Source organism: Camelus ferus, chromosome 2, assembly GCF_009834535.1.
Source record: "Camelus ferus isolate YT-003-E chromosome 2, BCGSAC_Cfer_1.0, whole genome shotgun sequence".
Taxonomy (NCBI): Eukaryota; Metazoa; Chordata; class Mammalia; order Artiodactyla; family Camelidae; genus Camelus; species Camelus ferus.
In genome coordinates this window covers 257,509-277,147 of record NC_045697.1, presented here as the reverse complement: position 1 = coordinate 277,147, position 19,639 = coordinate 257,509, and the positions used below count along the sequence as shown (strand labels likewise).

The following is a 19,639-nucleotide window of genomic DNA, read 5'->3' as shown; positions in this document are numbered from 1 at the left end:
GCTCCCACTGCCCCAGAGAGGATCACGACCCAGGACAGGCTCTGAGACTGTCTTCCTTCCCCAAGGGAGCAGAGCGACATCTCTGGAGAAAATTGCTCCTTCTCATGCCTCCTGGGCCTGAAACACTCCAGCAGTACCCACATAGGCCTGCCTGCCCTCTGGGTGTCACTGGATGGGAGAGGAGGGGTCGGGGGCCTCCTGGGTGGCGACTGTCGGTGTCCCTTGGGCTTTTCCCCTTGGCCTGTGTTTGAGGGGGGTGGTTCTTGAGCTTGAAGGCCACCCTCCAAGGGCCAGCTCTGCTGTCAGCCGACTCAGTCCCGCTGGACCAGTCACTGGCTGAGGGGGTCCAGGCCTGACTCACATGGACGGCACACACCCCGGGCCCAGGGCTCCCCACTGCACCCGCTTTGGAGCCTCAAGGGAGATGGGGCACAGGAGGCTCTGGGCGCTGCGTCCACCTGAAGCTGCCTGACTGCACAGCCCAGAACTCTTGGCCGGAGCAGGAGCCCTTGGGGGCCCAAGCCCCGCCTTGGGTCCTGTGTCTGCACAGGTGGCCATCCTCCATCCGGGGCCTGAGCCTGGCCTCTGACCGAGTGTCCTGTTAGAGGCCCCTGAGGCAGGTCCGGGTGGCCCTGGGAGGGTGATCAAGGCCTCTGGAGTGGGGTGGGGGTGAGGCAGAGCTGATGGGTGGGGGGCATTCACGGAGCAGGGGCACCTGGTCTGCAGCTCAGGGAGCTCCCCCCATGGGGGTCACACAACTTAGAGGGACAGCCCCAGGGCGTTCTCGGAGAGCTGACCTAGGGCTGGGGCATGGGCAGCTGGTGGCCTGGGCACCCACCGGGCAGAGGCCTTCAGAAGCACAGCCTCCCTCAAAGTGAGAGTGTCCCTCCCCTGTGGACCCCCACGCCACCTTTTCGTGACCGAGCACTGCCCCTGCGCTCACTCAGGCTGTGTGCAGCCCCCTGCACCCCACAGCTGCCACCACCCCAGCAGAGCCAGAGAGGAGCAGAATTCCATTCTCAGGTGTGTGAGCTCTGCTATTTTTACCCTGGGGCACGGGAGGGTGGGGGTGGATCCAGGCAGCAGCCGGGGAGGAGGTGGGGCATGGGAACCACAGTCCCCCACAGAGAGCCTCAAGGTCACCCAGACCCCTCCTCCAGCCCCCTTCTCTGGGTACCTGAAGTCACACCTTCTCCTCCACCAGCTCTGCTTGGACCTCTGTGCTGTGGGCAGTGACAAGAACTGGGACGAGGAGGGCTGGTCTGTGGCCCAGTGGGGCGGGTGCAACAGGAGGCTGGGAGTGGACAGAGGGCAGGGGTGACCATGGGCTGGGGTAGGCAGGGGGTGGGAGAGGCAGGACTGTGGGTCCCGCCAGGTGGGGGTGAGGGCCCTGTGGGGAGAGCTGCAGGAATTCTGGAGTCTGGGGTCTGAGGGGAACAGGGACCATCGCTGTGCTCTGAGCCCAGATCTTGGGCCAGCTCCTCAGGAAGGGGGTCCTCAGGGTTCCCGGGTGTTGACTGAGGGGTCCCCTTGTTTCTGGACCTTGAGGAGAAGCTCTGGGGGTGGGCAGGGCTGTGGTGGAAATGGACAGTGGGAAGTCTGTGCTTCATACATGACCCTGACTGGGCACCGTGTGTTCCAGCACCCCGGACGGGGCAGACGTCTGAGGAAATAGCAGGCCACCCCACCGTCAGAAGCCCGCGAGGACGAGCTCCCAGGCGCTGACCCCAGCCAGCAGGGCCCTACAGGCAGGACTTTCCTCGCCCACGTGGCCGGGGAAGGCCCTGGTGTCCGGGTGCACAGGGGTGACAATCTGCCCGCTCCTATGGCCGGCGGTGACCGCTTTCCATCTCTCTCTGCTCCTGCTTTTCACGTGCTGTCACCTGTCAAGTAACAAAGAAGTCCAGCTAGAATACGGCAGTGTGGGCAGTGCTGGTGCAGGAGCCAAATAACCCACATGTTAATGACCACATTTGTGCTCTCCGTTTCTGGGTGAGCGCCGGGCAGCAGGCCCATTTCAGCCCTTCCTGCGGGGCCAGCGGCCCCCTCGCCAGGCCCCGTGCTGGGACTGAAGAACAAGCTCAGGTGACCCTGAAGGCACTTTTGGGGCCAGAGTGGGAGGCTGCCTTGGGGCACAGGAGTGGCTGGGCCTCCACTGGACAGAGGGGACCACAGGCCCCAGGCGCCTCTGGCGGGAGTGGAGGCCCCAGGCAGGGTTTTCCAGAGAGGCTGGGTTGGGGGTGGCGCTGGAGCAAGGCAGCTGACTCCCCTCCCTGCCATCTAGAGTGACCCCTTGGGGGCTACAGAGGGGACTCGGTGGCAGGGATCTCAGCCCAGTGCCATGTGGTCTTGTTCTTCAGCACAACTCAGCTTTGGGTCAGGGCTTCCTAGCCTTAAGGAGCCAGTCTCAGGAGGGTGTGTATTTGAGAAACGTGCAGAGCCCTGGCCTGGGGCTCCAGCCTTGTCCTGCCCGCTGGCCGGGGCTGTGACCAAACACACACGCCCCAAAGCTGACCTCTCGGTGGCAAACCCTCCTGGTCTCTCCAGCACCCTGCCCCCTCCTGCTGCCTTGCCCAGCCTCCCTCCCAGCTGCCCCCCTCCCTGCCCTCCCGCCACACCCTGCCGCTACACTCCTCATTGCCTGCCTGCACCCACCTGGATCTGCAGCCCCGTGACGCTGACCGGGCTGCCCTGGCTCAACCTTTCCCTCTCAGTTCCTGCCTCTCTGGACGGCTGCAGGCTTGGGGACTGGTCACCAGAACCCAGGTCCTCTTCTGGGGACTCACAAGGCCAGAGTCCCTACCTGAGGTGTGGCCCCAAGGTGGGGTGGAGGCCATAAACTGAGTGGCCTCCCCGTGGGACAGACCTGGCGGGAGGAGGGAGACAGTTCCAGGCCGTTCCCTTCGTGTCCTCACTCCCTGCCAAGAGCTGGCACTGTCCGCCCCAGCCCTCCTCAGGCTCCACAGCTTCCTGACCTTCCTCTCCCAGAGCCATGGTCACCCTGACCTGGGGTTGGCATAAACCTGGTCTATTTCCCCCAGTAGGGTCTGAGTCCTGGTTGGACCCCCCACCCCCACCCCTAGCCCAGGGCCTGGACAGATGTGAGAGCTGAGGTGGGGTGGCTATGTGTGTGAGGAATCTACGACAGGTAACAACAGAGAGAGACACAGAGGGACAGAGACAGAGAGACAGAGACAGAGACCAAGAGATAAAGAGACAGAAAGGGAAACATAGAGACAGAGATGTTTATATATAGAGGAGAGAGACAGGTGATGACCCTACAGGGAGGGAGGGAGGAGAAAGACAGAGCGCTGGAGGGTCAGCAGAGGGCCTCTGTCCTCTGTCCCCAACCTGGGCCCGTGACTCAGGGTGTGTGGAGATCCGCCAGGCCTGGGTCATGGGACCGGTGAGGTCATGGACCCCTCTATCCTGGTGATATGCAAGCTGCACCCTGCCCAGCCTGGCTGCCGCAAGGTCAACGGGGTGTCTCCGTGGCTTGTAAGGGCAGCTGGGGTCATTGGTTGTGGGGCCTGCTCTGGACTCAGCTGGGGTCACCTCTGGGGGCCTCTGCGGGGTTGCCGTCAGGACTCAGCTGTGGTCCTCCAGGTCCACCTGCTGGCAGGGGCTGAGGGTGGAGGCTTCAGCAGGAAGAAGTGGCTTCTCTCTCCTGGCCCCACCCCTCTCCCCTCTGGCATCCACACACAGGTTCTGAGGACACCAGGAGGGCCAGGCTGAGCAAACACTCAAGACTCTCAGACACCTGGAAACAGGTGACCACTCCCTCCGCAGAGCACCTGTCCCCACACCTGCAGAAGGCCTGGGGCTTCACCCCACCTCACATCAAGGGTGGGGGTAGAAGGGAAATGTGCCCTGGGGGTCAGCCAGGGTGCTGGTGCACAGGGCTTCCTGCAGCCTAGGTGGGAGTCCTATGTTCTGTCCCCAGACCCACCCTTATGAGCGGCCCCACCCCACCCACCTTGCACCTCCTGGCCCAGGTCCAGGTGACAGGAGCCGTCAGGAGGAAGAACGGACAAGACTGAGGCCAGGTCCCATGGCCCTGGGGTCCGGGGAGGCTGCAGCTCTGAATGTCCTGATGTGGGCCTCCCCCAGGGCCACCAGCGCTGCAGAGCGGAAGGTGCCCCTATCACCCCTAGAAAGCAGTGCTGGCCTCTTCCATCCCTTCCCCTCTGCTCGTTCCTGCCCGCCGAGGACCACTTGGCAGGCCACTGTGGGGCCCAGGTGGGCCTAGAGATGGTTAATGAGGGATAGGAGCTGGGAGCCAAGGTGCCCAGCGGATTGGGGGAAACAGGCACGTTTCCAGAGTTCAGGCTGCGTGTCCTGGTTGGGCAACGTGGGGAATGGTCTCCAGGGCTCTCTAGGATCTGCCCCCTTCCACTTTCAGGCCCAGCGAGTCCTGATGACTCAGCTGGGAGAAGACTGTGAAAGTTTATGCAGTGAACACCAGGGGTGTCCACCCACCCACCAGGATAGTGGAGACCCTGACCCCTGCCCCGCTGCGGGCCCCCTCCCCCAAGCCCTGCCCACAGCACTGGTGTGCAGTGACTTCAGGGCCCGGTCTTCCCACCTCGGGTGGGGCGGCAGGACAGGAGTCTGAGCTGCCGACCTTGCAGCGACCCGGCTCTCCTCGCTGCGCGGCATCCGCCCGCAGAGGAAATCCCGGGGGCCTGGGGAGGGGGCGGCCGCGGCGGGGGCGGGGCTGCAGGGACACCGGGCGAAGCGGCCGGTCCGCAGTAACCTTCGCGCGTCCCTGCTCGGCGTGAGGCCGTTGGTCGAGAGGTAGGGGTCGCGCCACCTCTGTCCCACTGAAATGAAACGGCGTGGCCCTTTCTCTGCAAACCTATTCGCAGAAAAATAGGTCCTGGCCGGTCTGCGGGCAGCTCTCCGCCAAGGGTCAGATGGATTTTCAGGAGTATGGGGGCTCCCTTCTCCCGCCCAGAGGTGCGGGAGGCCCGAGAGCAGCGGGGGTCGGGGACCCGGACAGCGCTCAGGGGCACTTGGCCTGGTCGGGACTGCAGTCATAGCCCCTGCTGGGGACCCTCTTCCCGCGCGCTCCCGGGCAGCGTGGAAGGCGGAGGGGAGCTGGGACACCCAACCCCCGCCCCCTCCCCGCGGCCGGAATAGAAAGGACTTCTCCCACTGGGGTTGCGCACGTATCTGTCCCGCACGCTGGGTGCCCCGCACGGGTGGAAGCGGACGGGAGTGCAGGACCTGGTCTGGGGGGAGGGGGAGGGGGAGGCCCCACCCCCCGCCAGGGTCCACACAGAGGAGACCGGCTGGTGGTGGTTGGGGGCAGTCAGCCCATCTGGGATTCCGAACTGACGGGTGGGCCAGGGTCGTGCGCGCCGACTCGGAGAGCTAGCGCCCCAGGATTCCACCCTTTATCGAATTCGGCCGGGAGGCAGGGTTTTGGAGGGGAGAGTGGGGCAAGACTCCGCCTCTCCCGCCCCCGCCCCCCGCCGGCGCCCGCCCCGCCGCCGCGGCCCCGCCCTCCTCGTCATGCTCGGACGCGGGCGGGGGGCGGGGAGTGTCTACATGTGACGCGCCCTCCTCGCGGTGCCCTTCAGCTGCCGCCGCAGTTCCCGGGGCGCCACATGGACCCGGCCGGCCCGAGCGCGCTCTGCCGCTGACCGCCCGCCCGTCCGACGCCCGCGCCCCGGCCCCAGGAAGGTAACCAGGGCCCCTGTCGCAGCCCCCTCCCTGACCCCAGCTGCCCCCTCCCGGGCCCCAGCTGCCGCCTCCCTGGCTCTGCGGCCCCTTCCCGGCCAGGGCTTGGCGCGCGCTCCGCCCCGGTGCCCCATCCTGGGCCCCTGGCTGGCGCTGTCCACTGGCGCGGTGCTGAAACGGCCCCACAGTCCTGGCTGACGCCCTCGCTCTTTCTTACTCCTTTTCCGAGTCTCATGTCTCTCGCGTCTCCCTTTCTCCTCCCTCGTCCTCTGTCTCTCTCTCTCTCTCCTGGCGCGCTCCCGCCTGAGGGCCCCTTGGCAGAGCCGGGCAACTCGCCTGCCCATGAAGCCAAGGGGTGGGGCGGCAGCAGGAACCCCTAGCCGCGCAGGGCGGCGATGAGAGCACTGGGGGAGCTCCAACAGCGCCCCGACCGCTCTGCTGCTGGGCTCTGCGGCTGCCTCCCTGTTAGGAGCCAGGGGAGAAGTTTGGAAGAGAATCTGCTTTGCGGCAAAGGCGTCCCTGTGCCCCAGCGCTTTGTCAGAAGATGGGGGAGTCCCGCCCCCACTCCCAGGTCTCCCTAGTCCACACACACGCAGATTTCCTTATTTCCTTCATTTGAAGAGGAAAAACACATAAAACAGTGGCTCTCCAGCGACCTGGGTTTCCCTGCCAAGAGAGCCCTCACCAGAGGTAGTGGAGGAGGGGAACACTGCAGCTGCTGATTTTACAAGAAGCACCTCCCCACCAGATTTCCAGCTGGTCTGGACCCTAGAGAGCCCCACCCTTGCAGATGCAGGTGGAGCTGGTGGTATGCCCCCCCCCCCATTTCATTGGTTCCCTGAAGGCTGGGCCCCTGCAGCTTCTCCCTCCACCCGTCTCTGCAGCAGTGCTGGCCTCCCCCCTGGAGGGAACCTGGTTTCCCGAGACTCCTCCATCAGAAGCCAAAGGGAGCACCCAATCGGGTCCCACCCGCACTAACCCTTCCCATCCTTTAGATGGGTCCCCGCCTCTGTGGCCCAGGGCTCCACCAAGGAGACAGCAGAGCCAGTCACCTCCACATGCCCCTGGGCTTGCCCCCACTTCATGCAGCCTGGCTCTTCTGAGCTGCACACCCCTTTCCCTGCAGTAGCAGCTGGAAGCCAGCTTCAGAAACCCCAGGGGCTAGCTGAGAACTTTTTGCAGGACCCTCCCAAACCCTCCCAGGTACCTGTCCCAGTGTTGGTGTCTGGACTCCAGGTGTGAGGGGGAACCACGAATGAGGCTCTCTCCGACCCCAGACCCACGGCCAGGGGAAGCTGGGTGGGGACAAGGAAGAAGCCTTCCCCAGCGTAGTCGGGTGACCTGTGACCACGTCTTCCCCCAGGCAGAGGACTCCTGGCCACACTCACATGTGAGCTACGACTCGCTGAGGACCAGCTGAGGACTCAAAGCCATCGCCATGGAGTTCGTGATGAAACAGGCCCTGGGAGGTAGGGGGCGTACGCTGCACACCCAGGGGCACTTGAACACACGGGGTCATGTGTAGCACGTGGTCACCTCAGACCTCACCACACAAGCCCTGCAAAGCACACCTCAGGCTCCTTCTGGAAAGTCAGGGGACAAAGTCAGCACCTCCTGTATCACCTTGGCCAGCTTGGGGTTGTGGGATGCATGCTGGTGTGCTGCGGTCCAGCGAAGCCCAGCAGAGCACCTCCTCTCAGCCTTGCAGGACACCCCAGGGTGGGTTTGGGAGGCACCAGGGGCCTATCTAACTGGCCAGATCTGGTAGCACCCATGGGCGTCTTGCTTCTGGTAAGCAGAGCTGCTGGAGGCCGCAGGGTGGCCACGGCAGCTGGAGTGGGAGTGAGGAGCTGGGCTGGACCTTGGCATCCACCAAGGACTTCGCAGTGTTGCTGGAGAGGGGGTGGCAGCGTGCACAGGGAGCCCGGGCTGGCTGAACACAGGGACAGGAGAGAGACACTGGGTAGCTCGTGTGAGCTCAGCCCCAGCATGGAGGCAGGGCAGCTCTGATTTGTGCTTTGAGGGAGGAGACCACCCCCCTCCAACCCTGCTGACTGCTTTTGAAGGGAATCCTGAGCCTACCTGGCTCAAGGCCATGATCATGGCCAGAGACCCTGGACCAGGAGGTGGGTGGGGCAGTGGGCTGAGGTCCTTATGGCACAGACACATCCTGGCAAATCAGTCTGCTCAGCCCAGGCCCATGGGGCCCACCCTGCACACCTCAGCTGCCGGGTGCAGTGCAAGCTCCCGGGGCTCCTGGTGGTGGGCGCCTGTGACTGGGGCCTGACTCTGCCATTGGAGATGGCTCCCTTGTGTGACAGCACCTCCCTTGGACCACACATGGCCTCCAAGGGCCACACCCTGACCTGATGCCATTCGCAGACTGAGTCAGGTGACGCCCAGCGAGGCCACCTCTTGGCAGGAGTGACTGGGTGCCTTTCACCAGAGGTGGGGAGTGGTGGGGTCTGTTGTGCTAGAAACGGGGGCAAGACAGAGGGGCCTGTGCCACCGTGCCCAGGACGGGCATCGCCCATGTGGGCTGGTCTCCTGCAGAGTGACTGCATTTCCATTTAACACAAATTAAATGGAAAGATGTTTGGGCCTGGCCCGGGGCCATGTTTCCTGAGATTCTGTGGTCAAGGATAGGCTGCAGGTTGAGTCTAATTATAATGATTACGTCACCAGGACGTGATTCAGGGACAAGCAGCATCCTGGCTCTGGGAGGGATCCAGATTCCACCCAGCCAGTCCCAGGCTGCACAGATAATTAATTAGGTGGCTAATTCAGGCCCCGAGGTGGGCTTGTAAGAAAACTGAAATATCTGATTTGGCTGTCTACGTGGCTGAAATTAGCTGGGTAATTGCCAGCCTGGATTCCCTTTGTTCCGTGTCAACCCAAAGTTTCTCCTGTGGCGGCGATGGGGCAGGCTTCACCAGAGACGTGGGTGCCAAGAGGAGGCATCTGGAGGCCCCCCGAGCACCCTCTGGGCAGCAGCCACTCCTGAGGGCCCCAGGCCCCGCGTTGCCTGCCCCCGTTCACGTGCCAGTGCGGCTGGGCCAGCGCGTGTGACCGCCGGGTGAGACCTTACTTCCTGTTCCCGTATTTTTGCGCCCTGCGGTGAGTGTCTTCTTGGTCTCTCAGGATGAGTGTGGGTGAGAGGGAGACAGGCAGAGACCAAGAGAAGATTCTGAGAGAGACAGACCAGAGCCCCAGACCCAGGCCTGGCAAACTCTGGAAGCCATCTAGAAATAGGTTAACCCAGAGAAGATGCAGTGGGTAAACAGCCCAAGAGAAAGATGACCAAAAATGCCTCAGACACTGGAGACAGAGAGGGATGTGGGGAAACTGGGGAGGAGGGAGAGGGGAGGGATGGGGGGCCAGGCTGTCTAGAAGTCAGGCAGAGAAGGCGACTGGGGAGACAGAGGCTCTGAGCAGAATGGCCGGAGAAAGATATCATGGAAAAGACAGGGTGGCTGGGATGGAGACCAGGGAACCCAAGGAAACAGGTCAAGAAGTCTAAGTGTAGGATACATGGACAGAGGGGGACAGACAGAGAGACACACACTAAGAAACAGACTCATCCCCCCACACCCTCACGGGCGCAGATGCGCACACTCAGAGAAGGACTCACAGCAGAAGCCAGGGAAGTGCAGGCCCTTGTGGTGCTGGGGACGAGACTCCACGTGGCCTCGTTAAGTTGTGGCATCTGAGGCTGTCGTCCCCAGCTCGCTGGCTGCAGTGGCACATCCTCTCCCGAGAACACACTTCCCAGAGCCTTGTCGTCTCTCCTGACCCTGCATCTCAGCAAGGCCTTTGTTGGGGCAGAGGCTTTGAGGTGACTACGTGGAGGGGACAGCAGCTGCAGGACTCAGGAGTCCCACAGACAGACAGACAGACAGACAGATGGGGTGCGCACAGCTCCCTACACGCAAGGGTGTGTCTGCTCAGCCTTGTCCACTCCGGACTCTTGGGAGGAGCTCAGTCTGGAACCTGCTGGGCCTCAGACAGGTGCCTGCCGCCCCGCCCAGGGCCCTCAAGCTCTGAGCGTTTCTCAGGAAGGGCTGACCAGGCTTCTCCGCGGCCCACAGGCCTCTCCCGCCCTCAGTCATCTGGTATCTGCCCTGCTGCACACACCACTTATCCGCCTGCTCTGGGTACCCACCCCAAGGCCAGCCTGGGCCCCGAGAGGCGGCAGCCTGTGGCACTGTGGGACGGGTAGGGTATCACCTGGAGTTCAGGGAGGGCCAGCTCACACTCTGATGGCCCTGACGTCCCAGGCGAGCCTGGGCCTTTCCCACAGTCCTCTGTAGACGCTCGCCTGCCCTGGCTCTGCAGCCCAGCCCCCTGGGGGACCCCGTGCCCGGGAGGGCAGGCTGGGACCATGGACACAGGAGCTGGCACATTACCTGTCCTGCCCTGCCACATCCCAGCAAGGCCAGTGGCACCAAACCATGACTTCACTCAGACTCCTGGTGCTGAGATGTCTCTCTGAGGGCAGGCGGGCAGCCATGGACCACGAGGAAGGGACAGCGCTCCAGAGCCCCTCCCCTTGAGATGGAAGGCTGCCCAGATACTCCAGCCTCTGGGTCCCTGGAGTGGATGCTGACTGGCTCTGCACAGCAGCCATCTCTCTCCTGTGACATGGCCGGAGGGGGACCAGGTGGGGCCCACGGGAGCCCCCACCCTTGGGACCTGAGTTCTCCGAGGGCTGATGGGGCACCCCCAGGACACAGCTCTGCTGGGGTCCTCCCAGAGACCAGGGAGCTGTGGGCACGCAGGGTGGGCCAGAGAGGTTGCTTCTGGGCCAGGCCGTCAAGGAAAGTGGCCGGCTGTTGGCAGACTTGCTCTCACAAGAGAATGTCCTGGAGGCCTTTACAGGTCTTGGCCCCCTGGAGAACCATCAAGACACCCCAGATTTGAATTAGCCAACACTCAGTCCCCGAGAGAGTTTGGTGTGGTGGCCTGGGAACTTGTCTGCGGCAACGCGGCTCTGAACCGGGGCCAGGCGCTCCGGCCACATCTGCCTGGATCTGGGACTCAGGGTCCTCAAGGGCATGATTTGAAGAAACTGTTTTCCCCCGAGGCCAGGAAGTGGCACACGGCCCGGGAGCTGTATTTACATCGTGGCCAGGAGCCGGCAGTTGTCAGGGCTGTGTCGTGGCCACAGGCTCTCCTCAGGCTGAAGCAGGAGCATCGGGGCTATTACGACCTTGTTGAGGCTGGCTGTCTCACCGTCTGCCTCTGCGTGACATGTTCCGTGTCTGGAATGTGTGTAGGTCCTCGGGGCCAGTGAGCAGGCGGGGAGGAGGGGTGTCTGAGGTGGGCTCCCAGGAGGAGCACGGGGACTGGGGCACAGGCCCGGGGCCCCAGGGGCTGGTAGGGGCTTGGAGGGCGGTGGGAGGGTCCCGGGACCTCAGGACTCAGCCGAAGGGGGTCTTCCTGCCAAGCTCAGTTGTTCCCTGGCCATCCGGCTGCTCGGTCGATGTGAATGTGTCCTGGCAGAGTGGCCCCAGGCCCATCCTGCAGATAGGGAGGCTGGTCTGGACTCAGAGGGCCTGGGGGCCTGAGCCTGGCATGTGGGGAGGGCAAGGGCGTGAACAGCCACTGTCCTGAGGCCAGCACGTTCTCACGGGAGGGAGCGCAGCCTCCCTAGCCTAGGCTGCAGGTGGGTGGGAGGCAGGGGAACCCAGGCCTTGGTGGAAGGAGGCGAAGGGAGACCCTGGGGGTGGGGCCTCCACACCCCGTGGGGCATAGGCTGTGCACTCTCGGCAGAGACCCCTCGGGGGTCTCGTGAGGACCAGTCCCCAGACGTGGAGGCCACAGGGACCAGACCCAGGAGGAGGGAGGGCAGCGCCCACCTCGGGGCCCACAGGAGGCAGGTGGGGCCAGGTGGGCAGAGTCCCTCTGTGAGTCGGGAGCCCTGGGCAGGGAAGCTCCTCCGACAGTGCCGGCCCCTCCCCCACCTCCAGCACTGCCAGGGCCTTGCAGGGGACGTCCCTCCTTGTCTGGTACCTGCTTCTGTGAAGCCCGAGGGACCTTTCTCCCTGCTGCTGGCCCCACCACACACACTGAGGCCTGTGTGTCTGCGGCTGCGCTGGGCTCCTGAGCTCAGACGTGACCCTTCCCCAGTCCCTGCCTCCTCTCGCCTCCTAGGACCTCAGGGCCGCGGAGGCAATCCTGTCCTGACCCCCAGTGTCCACTCCGAGACTCTACACTAAGGGCCAGGCTTCCCGATCCTGTCCCACACCCAGGTCCTGAGGGCAAGGCTGGTCCCACAAGCTTCACTGACCTGTCTGTCTATTTTGGGGTTCACTCTGTTTATCAGGGGCCTCCCGCGTGTCCGGGTCTTCCCTGCTGTGACACTGACCGGGGAGGCCAGGTTCTCTGGCATCTGGGAGGATGAGCATCACAGGCTGAGCTGGACTGCAGAGGAAGGAGCAGATCGGTTAGAGAAACTCTAGAATTATGCACTGGGGAAGATGCTTTTGACTCAAATTGCAGGGAACCAAACAGAGTGGCTTGACTCAGTTTGTTTCTCTCACATGTGGAGGTATCAGGAGGTGGCTCAGTTGCTCAGCAGTGCCAGCAGGGACTGGCTTCACCCTTCATTGTACCACTGTCATCCTAGTGGAGTTTTCAGCTTGCTCCTCCCTGTCACGAAGTGGCTGCTGCTGCTCCAGCCTCACGTCCACAGTAAGGGCAGGAAAAAAGAGACATCCACTTGGCAAACGTGTCTATGGAAACTTGTGAAGGGTTTCTGTGGATGTGTCATGGGCAAGAGGGTCTGGGAAGGTGAGGACCAAGTGGGCACTTCACCCTCCAAACAGGAGGATGGGTGATGGCCAGGCAAATGCAAGAGCCCCAGACCACAAGCCCTCAGAGAGCAGAGGTGCCTCCTTCTCCCCAGCTCTTTCTTGAGCGCCAGGTTCCTCCAAGGCTGCCAGCAAATACTTGATAGTGAAATACCAATATTCATTCAGGAGGGGCTTCCCAAATGCCGTGCTGCATCGAGAAGGTGTTAAGTTACCTTACAGGGCTCAGGAGAGACACCACTTATCCACACCCACCCCCGCCAATCTCTTAGAGTCTGGAAGACACTTCAGAGAAACTGCCTTTTCCCCCGAGACCCTGGAGGACAGGCCTTCACTCAGGAGAGGGTGCTCCCGGCTGGTTACGCTGCAGCTACATTATAAACGCTGTCACCCGACGGGGGAATAAAAGGCACGTAACGCACTTCAACTGATAAAGTCGTTTGTTTTCTGCCTCATTGGCAAGAAGTTCCGGTTGGGATGACAGCATCTGTTTCAGTCGCTCCTGTTCTGCCCTCATCGCAGCCTCTGGGCTGGCTCTGGGCCGAGTGCGTTTATGGCTGGGAATTAATGAAAACCCCAGAACCAGCTCAAGCCCAGGCAGGCCCTGAAGTCGGCAAGTCCCAGAGACCGCGGCCTGTAAGCCCAGATCAGGTGAGGGCAGCACCCACTGGGTGCCCACAGCGCCGAGAGGCCCCTCCCCAGGGCTCGTGCTCTGCCTGGGCAGAGAGCAGGGTCCTGAGATTTCTGCTGTTGGTAGCCAGAGCGCCCGATTCTGTCTAGGGGCTGGGGGCTCTGGCTGGGGAGCTCAGGCTGGGGTCTCTCCAGACCCTCCTCCTGGCCTGCCTGTGCTTGGCCTCTGAGGGTACTGGGAGCTGAGGGTCCCGAGTGCAGGTGCTGGGTGCCGAGTGCTACCTGTTGAGTGCTGGGTGCGAGGTGCAGACTGACACTGAGAGGGCTGAGGACGCCGGGGGCCAGGCAGCAGGCTGGAGCAGCTCTGGCAGAGCCCACAGGCAGGCTGGTGCCCCGGGCTATGCCACGTGGTGCTAGCCCTGCTCCTAATGTTTCCTTGGGAAAGCCGGGCCTCTGCCCTGGGGAGATGTCAGGCCCCTGTGCTGAGCTTCGCTTCCCGGGCCGGGAGGTGGGCTCAGCTGAAGCAGGGTGCCGTCCACTGCCTTCACCTCAGGCCTCCACCCTCCGGCCCACAGTGGCCGAAGGACTGGCAGGAAAGGCACAGATGGGGGCCTCCTGGGGGAGGGAGAGGCAAGAAGTGCAGGTGTCGCGTGTAGGCAGCAGGAGGAGGGACCGGTGAGGACGGAGGGTGAGGCGTGGGGTCCCCAGCAGCTGCTGGCCTCAGGCCCTCGAGGGTCCTGGGGGCCGCGGGGACCTTGTGGCACTTAGCTTTCCTTCAGAAGGAAGGTTCTGGGAAGGTGGACTGCTTCACACCTGGTCTGCGGGGTGGGCACAGCCCCCATCCTTCTGTCCGTCCATCACGCCAAGCAGATGCCCTGCTAGCGGAGCCTGCCCTGCCCCGGTGAAGTCAGCAGGGGGAGGCGTCCCTGACACTCACTGAGGCCCCGACAGGAACATCTCAGTGTCCCCCACGTGCGCTGGGGGCAGCGTCTGCAGACGGACAGGCGGCCAGTGAGCAGCGGGACAGGATGACAGCCGGCCCCCAAGCCGGTGGCCGCGCCGTCTGTCCTGGAGCTTGGCTCCGTTCGGCCTCACTAGTTGGCGTTTTGTCTCGCCTCTGCCTCCGTACGTCCTCCCCTGAAGCCAAGAGCAGACGCTCTCGGCCTGGTGCCCGCCTCCGCAGTCAGGGCCAGTGGCGCCCAGGGACCCTCCCCGCGGGCACCGAGCACCGGATCCGTGATCTGTGCGTGGCAGGGGCAGATGCCCAGATGCCTGAGAAAGGTCTGCAGGGCCAGCGAAGGAGCGGGCGGGAGGGCAGGGGTGCTGTCGGCACAGAGCCGGAGGAGCGGTGCTTCTGTGCCAGAAGGTGAGGGACACACTGGGAGTGAGGGCCATGTCCCTGAGGCAGGCTCAGGTCCGGTGCTGGCAGGACCAGGAGGCAGGGACTTTCTGGGTGACCCTCCAGCCAGTCCCTGGCCATGCCCCTCAGTCAGCCTCGGAGTCAAGGCCACCAGAAGCAGGGCCTGGAGCACGGTGGCCAGCAGGTGAGACTGGGCCACATGCCTGTGCCTCCCCTCCCTTGGGGCCCCAGGCTGGGTTCCAGCACTGGCGGGGTGTGGGCTGTCTGGCAGCAAGGACGATACGGCACTTTCCCAGTACCAGTCCCTCCTGACCTGGGCTGGGGCTGGGGCTGGACAGGGTGTGGGAAGCCCGGGACGGTGGCTGATGGCCGGGGCAGGTTTTGCTGCTCCTTGGAAGCTGCTTTGTTCCTTGGGCCAGGGTGGCCCAGGTGCGTGGTGCCTGCAGCACCCCCTCAGGGCCCGGCGCCCTCCAGCGGGGCAGCCAGTGGGTGTCTTCCAAGGGGACTTGGCTTTACATCTCACTTTGCAAGAATAGTCACAGCTAACATACCTGCTGTGGCTTCTGTCATCTGAACTGTCACCTTTTTAAAGTGCTCTGGCAAAGTTTCGCTTACTCTGTCCTAATACGTGGACTACATTTTCTTTTTAAACCCTTCTGCAGTGTTGTGGAACCCATATGCCCTTTAAAAGCATTACTTAAGCCCTAATTGCCACGGTTACGAGCGACACTGTGTTTCGAGCTCTTGCCGAAGTCTTTCCAGGAGCTCTGGGTGCTTTTCTGTCTTTCTCCCCCACCCCTCTCCTCGGCCCTTGTGATTTAGAGCTAGAGGACTGGTGGCAGTCTGTTTTCTTAATACGTAGAAAACATTTCTATCTTTGCATTCAATTTTATCAGAGGTATATACCCATGTTTATTCTTCAGCATAAAAGTGGGTTTTTTTCCCCATCGTTAAAGTAACAGGTGTTCATTGTAGGGAATTGAAATAACACAGAAAAGGATAAAGAAGTGATGTGGAGAACTGAGCCACTGCACTGCTTTCCAGCTCATCCATTAGAATCACACATTACTTTATTTGAAAATACTTTTTCAAAGACAGAGGCCTTCAGGTCCAGTTCCAGTTTTAAAAGACTCAGCAAAGTCCTTTTCATGTCGGTGTGTTAGCACCAGTCCCAGGAGCCAGCTGGCGAGGCGTCAGCGCGGTCGGTGCTGGGACGGTGTCGTTTCCAACGACAGCTCTCTGCACCATGCATGTTTCGGGGACGCCTCTGTCTGCAGTGCAGACAGACGTGGGCAGAGACTGGCCCTGCGGGTGGTGAGCATCACTACAGACTGAGCCCCGGTTCCAGGAGCAGTTTGTTAATATTGCCACTCTCCTCTCATCTTCCTGGCCGAGGCGTGGGCTGCAGGTCTCATCTAATGAGATACCTGGAACTTAAAGAAAGTTATTTCTCAGGTTGCCTTACTGAGACGCCTCGTGTTTCTCAGAAACGAGCTCGTTGGATCATCTTGGACATTTCATTAGTTTCCTGTAATGGGTCACATCGGCGCCGTGCACAGGGTTCCCTGTGAGCCCCGATCACATCTTTCCTGTGGGACCTTTGGTCTGCCCTGGAGTTAACATGTCTCATTCTCTATTTGCCTCCTTCTCTGTGAACCCTCTCTAACTCTCCACCCTCTGGCAGCCCCACCACCCAGTATTTCCATGTGGCTAAAGGTTCCAGATGAACAGGTGGCTCTTCTCTCCCCTGGAGTGGCTGCCCCAGGACTCTGGCACCTTCCATTCCCGGCTGCACCTGCTGCGGCCCCGATGCCCCTCGCTCCTCTCCTGCTGGACCCTGGGGAACTTTCTGAGAGCGGGTGCGTCAGGGGCACATAGACCCTCTTTCTGCCTTCGTGTGTGATCGCCGGTTAAGCTGGATATACATTTTGGATCTAAATCCATGTCCGCCGTAGGCGTCTGCAGCCTCACTCCGGTTGCCCGCCAGGCTCTGAAGCTGCCGCTGAGAAGCCACATGCTGTTCTCACCTCCAGTGCGTCTTCCGTGACCTCTTGGTTTTCTCTCTGGAGGTTTTTGCTGTTTCCTCATCAACCTGGGCATTTTGAAATTCAAGATTTCGGGACCTTGCTGTGGGTCTTCTGGCGTCTGCACCACGGGTGCAGGTGGTTCAGTCCCAGGCGCTGCTCCGGCTGCTGCGTGGTGACCCATCCTCCTACCCTGCCCGCTGCGCGCCCTGGTCCGATGCTCTTTCCTGCATCTTCTCGCCTGTTTCCAGCTCTGCAGCTTTTGTTCTGCTTTCTGGGGCATTTCCTTAATTTCATTTTCTGACTCTTCAACTGAATTTCTCATTTGCGTTTATGTTTTTCACTTCCCAAAGCTCTTTCCTGCATTCCAAGCCCCCCGCCTCTCGAGAGCTCCCCTGTCCCTGTAACTGCCTCCTGAGCCCCACCTGCCGGTCTGCCGAGCGCAGTCTCCGTGCCTGGGGCGCGCAGGGTGCACACTCGCGCGTCAGAGTGAGTTCTGAGAGCCGGTGGGAGGTTCCGTGTGCTGTGGGGCCTCAGGCTCACCTGCGGGACAAGCACGTGATGAGCTGGCTCTGGTGCCTGGAGACGTCCGACTGGAAGCCTCTTTGGGGCTTGTTTGGGGTGTGGTTCCCTTTCTCCAGAAACGGAGTCTACGTGGCTGGAGGGCGGGTTCTGTGGGCAGGCAGCGGGTGGGGACTTGGGCAAGTCCAAACCCCAGTTTCAGGAAACACACGTCCACTTGAGCCCAGTCTGCAGGCGGCAGGTCGTCTCTGTCCCCGCAGCCCTGAACCTGGGCCGGGTCTGGAGGGCCTCTGGTTCTTTTTCTCCAGGGAAGCTTATTTTTGATTCCCCCTTGCTGCTCGGGTGGTGGGTCCCCAGGGTGGGGAGCACAGGTGTCCCTCAGAGAGACCTCAGCCCACCCTGGTCACCCGTGCCTCCCACAGGACCCAGCGCCACCAAACCTGGAGTCCCCCCGCAGTCCCGCCGCCACGTCAACTTGTCTGCGCATCTCACTCTGCCCTCGCTGGTTGCCCTTCGGTTCCCCCAGCGTCGACACCTCGGTCATCTTGCTCTCTCCTCCCCTATTCTGCTTGTCTCTGTGGAATCATGCTTTTAAATTTCCTGACTCTCCTTTGAGTGGGGTTGGGGAAAGCGGTGTGTATCCGTCCAGCGTGTTTAACCAGAACTCAGCAGTGAGGACCCTCAACTGTAAGGACTTTGCATTAGGACACCTAAGGTCAGAACACCTGGAATTGGGACACGGAGCAAAAGGATAACTGGAGTGCCTGTCCAGGCACCTCGGAGGTCTCGCAGGTCGGGTTCCAGACCACTGCAACAGAGAGACAATCGCAACAAAGCAGGCACGGGAACTTTCTGGTTTCCCGGCGCGTACAAAAGATATGTTTACACTGTAGTCTGTGAGGTGCGCAACAACATCGTGTCCAGGATAGCGTGCATGTCATGAGTTAAAAAATGTACTGCTAAAAAATGCTAACCATCATCTTAGCCTTCAGTGAGTCATAATCTTTGCTGGTGGAGGGTTTGAAATAGTGTGAGAATTACCAAAATGTGACAAGAGACATGAAGTGAGCAGGTTCTGTTGGAAACATGGTGCCCATAGACTTGCTTGACCCAAGGTTGCCACAAACCTTCGATCTGTGAAAAATGCAGTACCTGGGAGGCACATTAAAACAAAGTCTGCCTGCATTAGGACAGCTGGCACTTGGACACCTGGCACTCAAACACGTGGCTTTAGGACCTGTGGCCTCAGGACGCCTGCCTTGGTCTTGCGTGGATTCGCTGCCGGTGACTGAACTGACGCCGCATGTCAGGCATCACACGTCAGCTTTCTCACTCGTGCAAACAAGGCTGCAGCGGGCATCCCTGCACGCACACCCTGTCACTCAGTGTGTATTCACTGAGCTCTTGCTGCGAGCCAGACACACAGACGGTCTCTGTCCTGGTGAAACATACATTCTAGTGTTGGAGAGGGACAACAAAACCCAGGTAAACAAACACTGAACGTGAGGCCACGACAGTTCCACGCAGGAGGGAAATCCAGCAGGAAGAGGCTCTGTTTCTGAGGCGGTTTGTTGTATTGAGGTGATGGTGCTGGTGCCACGGCTGCAGGAGGGTGGCCTCTCAGGAAACCGCGATGTCCTTAGTGACGGGAACACGCTACAGCAGGAGGGCGTGCACGGCTGGCTCCTCCTGACACACAGTTCCAAACCCCCGTCTAAAACAAACGCTGCAAGTCCACACGCGGCAGCGCTCCGGGACGACACGCATCCCCAGAGTCACACGATGGCTGGGGGATGGGTAAAACTGATCCCGTGTTTAATTACCTCTTTGGGTAACAGTGTGATTTAACATCTTTCGTTCACTCAGCAAGGGCCTGACTACCCAGCAGCTGCCGCCGTTCACGACCTGTGCGTTCTAGGTGCGCTTCCTGCTACTTACACGTTCGCCGCCTGCCTTCGTGGTCTTCCACGTGTCTCCACCGCGCGCTCACACGCTCGGCCCCGGCCAGGCGCGGGGGGCGGCTTCCACGTGGGGGCCTGTGCGCCCCAGCCCCGCGGGCCTGGTAGGCTTCGCCGGGCCAGACGTCGTGCGTCAGGTCGCCCTGTTGGTGCTGGTGTTCTGTTTTCCTAAATAGACTCACTTTGCTCAGGATGTGGTCGGGTCATTTAGAGTCAGTTTGAGTCGTTCCTGCCTTGTTTTTAAGCTTTGTTAAGTGGGATCAGAGCCATGTTTAATTTAAGGATAATTCCCCCACAATCCCGGCTGCCTCCTTCGCACCCCGACAGCTGCCTTGGGGTCTGTGGCTTTTGTGGCCCCGCTGCCGGGTTCATGCTCATAACAAGGCAAAGACTGTTGGACTGGGCAGAATGTCAAGTGGCTGTAGGGAAACACAAAGGCATAAAGCAGGGAAAAGCAAGAAGATGGGAGAAGATGGGCCCTGCTGACATCAGTCAGAAGCCCCGAACGGCCACCCTGATGTCAGACAAAGTGGAGTCCAGAGCAAAGGTTACGACCAGGAATGAAGCTGGCCGTGGCTTGTAATGACTGAACTTCACAACACAGGAGCAAAACGGATGAAACTTGAAGGAGAAACAGACAGGTCACAA

General features: G+C 61.3%; 1 protein-coding gene across 2 annotated transcripts in view; it reads left to right on the top strand.

Annotated features, from left to right (window-relative positions):
* Positions 1-4,772: 4,772 nt before the first annotated feature.
* CPLX1 (complexin 1) overlaps positions 4,773-19,639 on the top strand; it is a 31,824-nt gene continuing 16,957 nt past the window's right edge. Inside the window, exons 1-2 of one of the 2 annotated variants that reach the window (XM_032491763.1) lie at positions 4,773-4,797; positions 7,049-7,154. In XM_032491763.1, coding sequence (XP_032347654.1) covers positions 7,124-7,154 — 31 coding nt within the window. In that variant the 5' untranslated portion in view covers positions 4,773-4,797; positions 7,049-7,123. Of the gene's footprint in view, positions 4,798-5,569; positions 5,689-7,048; positions 7,155-19,639 lie in introns of those variants that run through there. The other variant, XM_032491756.1, reaches the window with a different exon arrangement.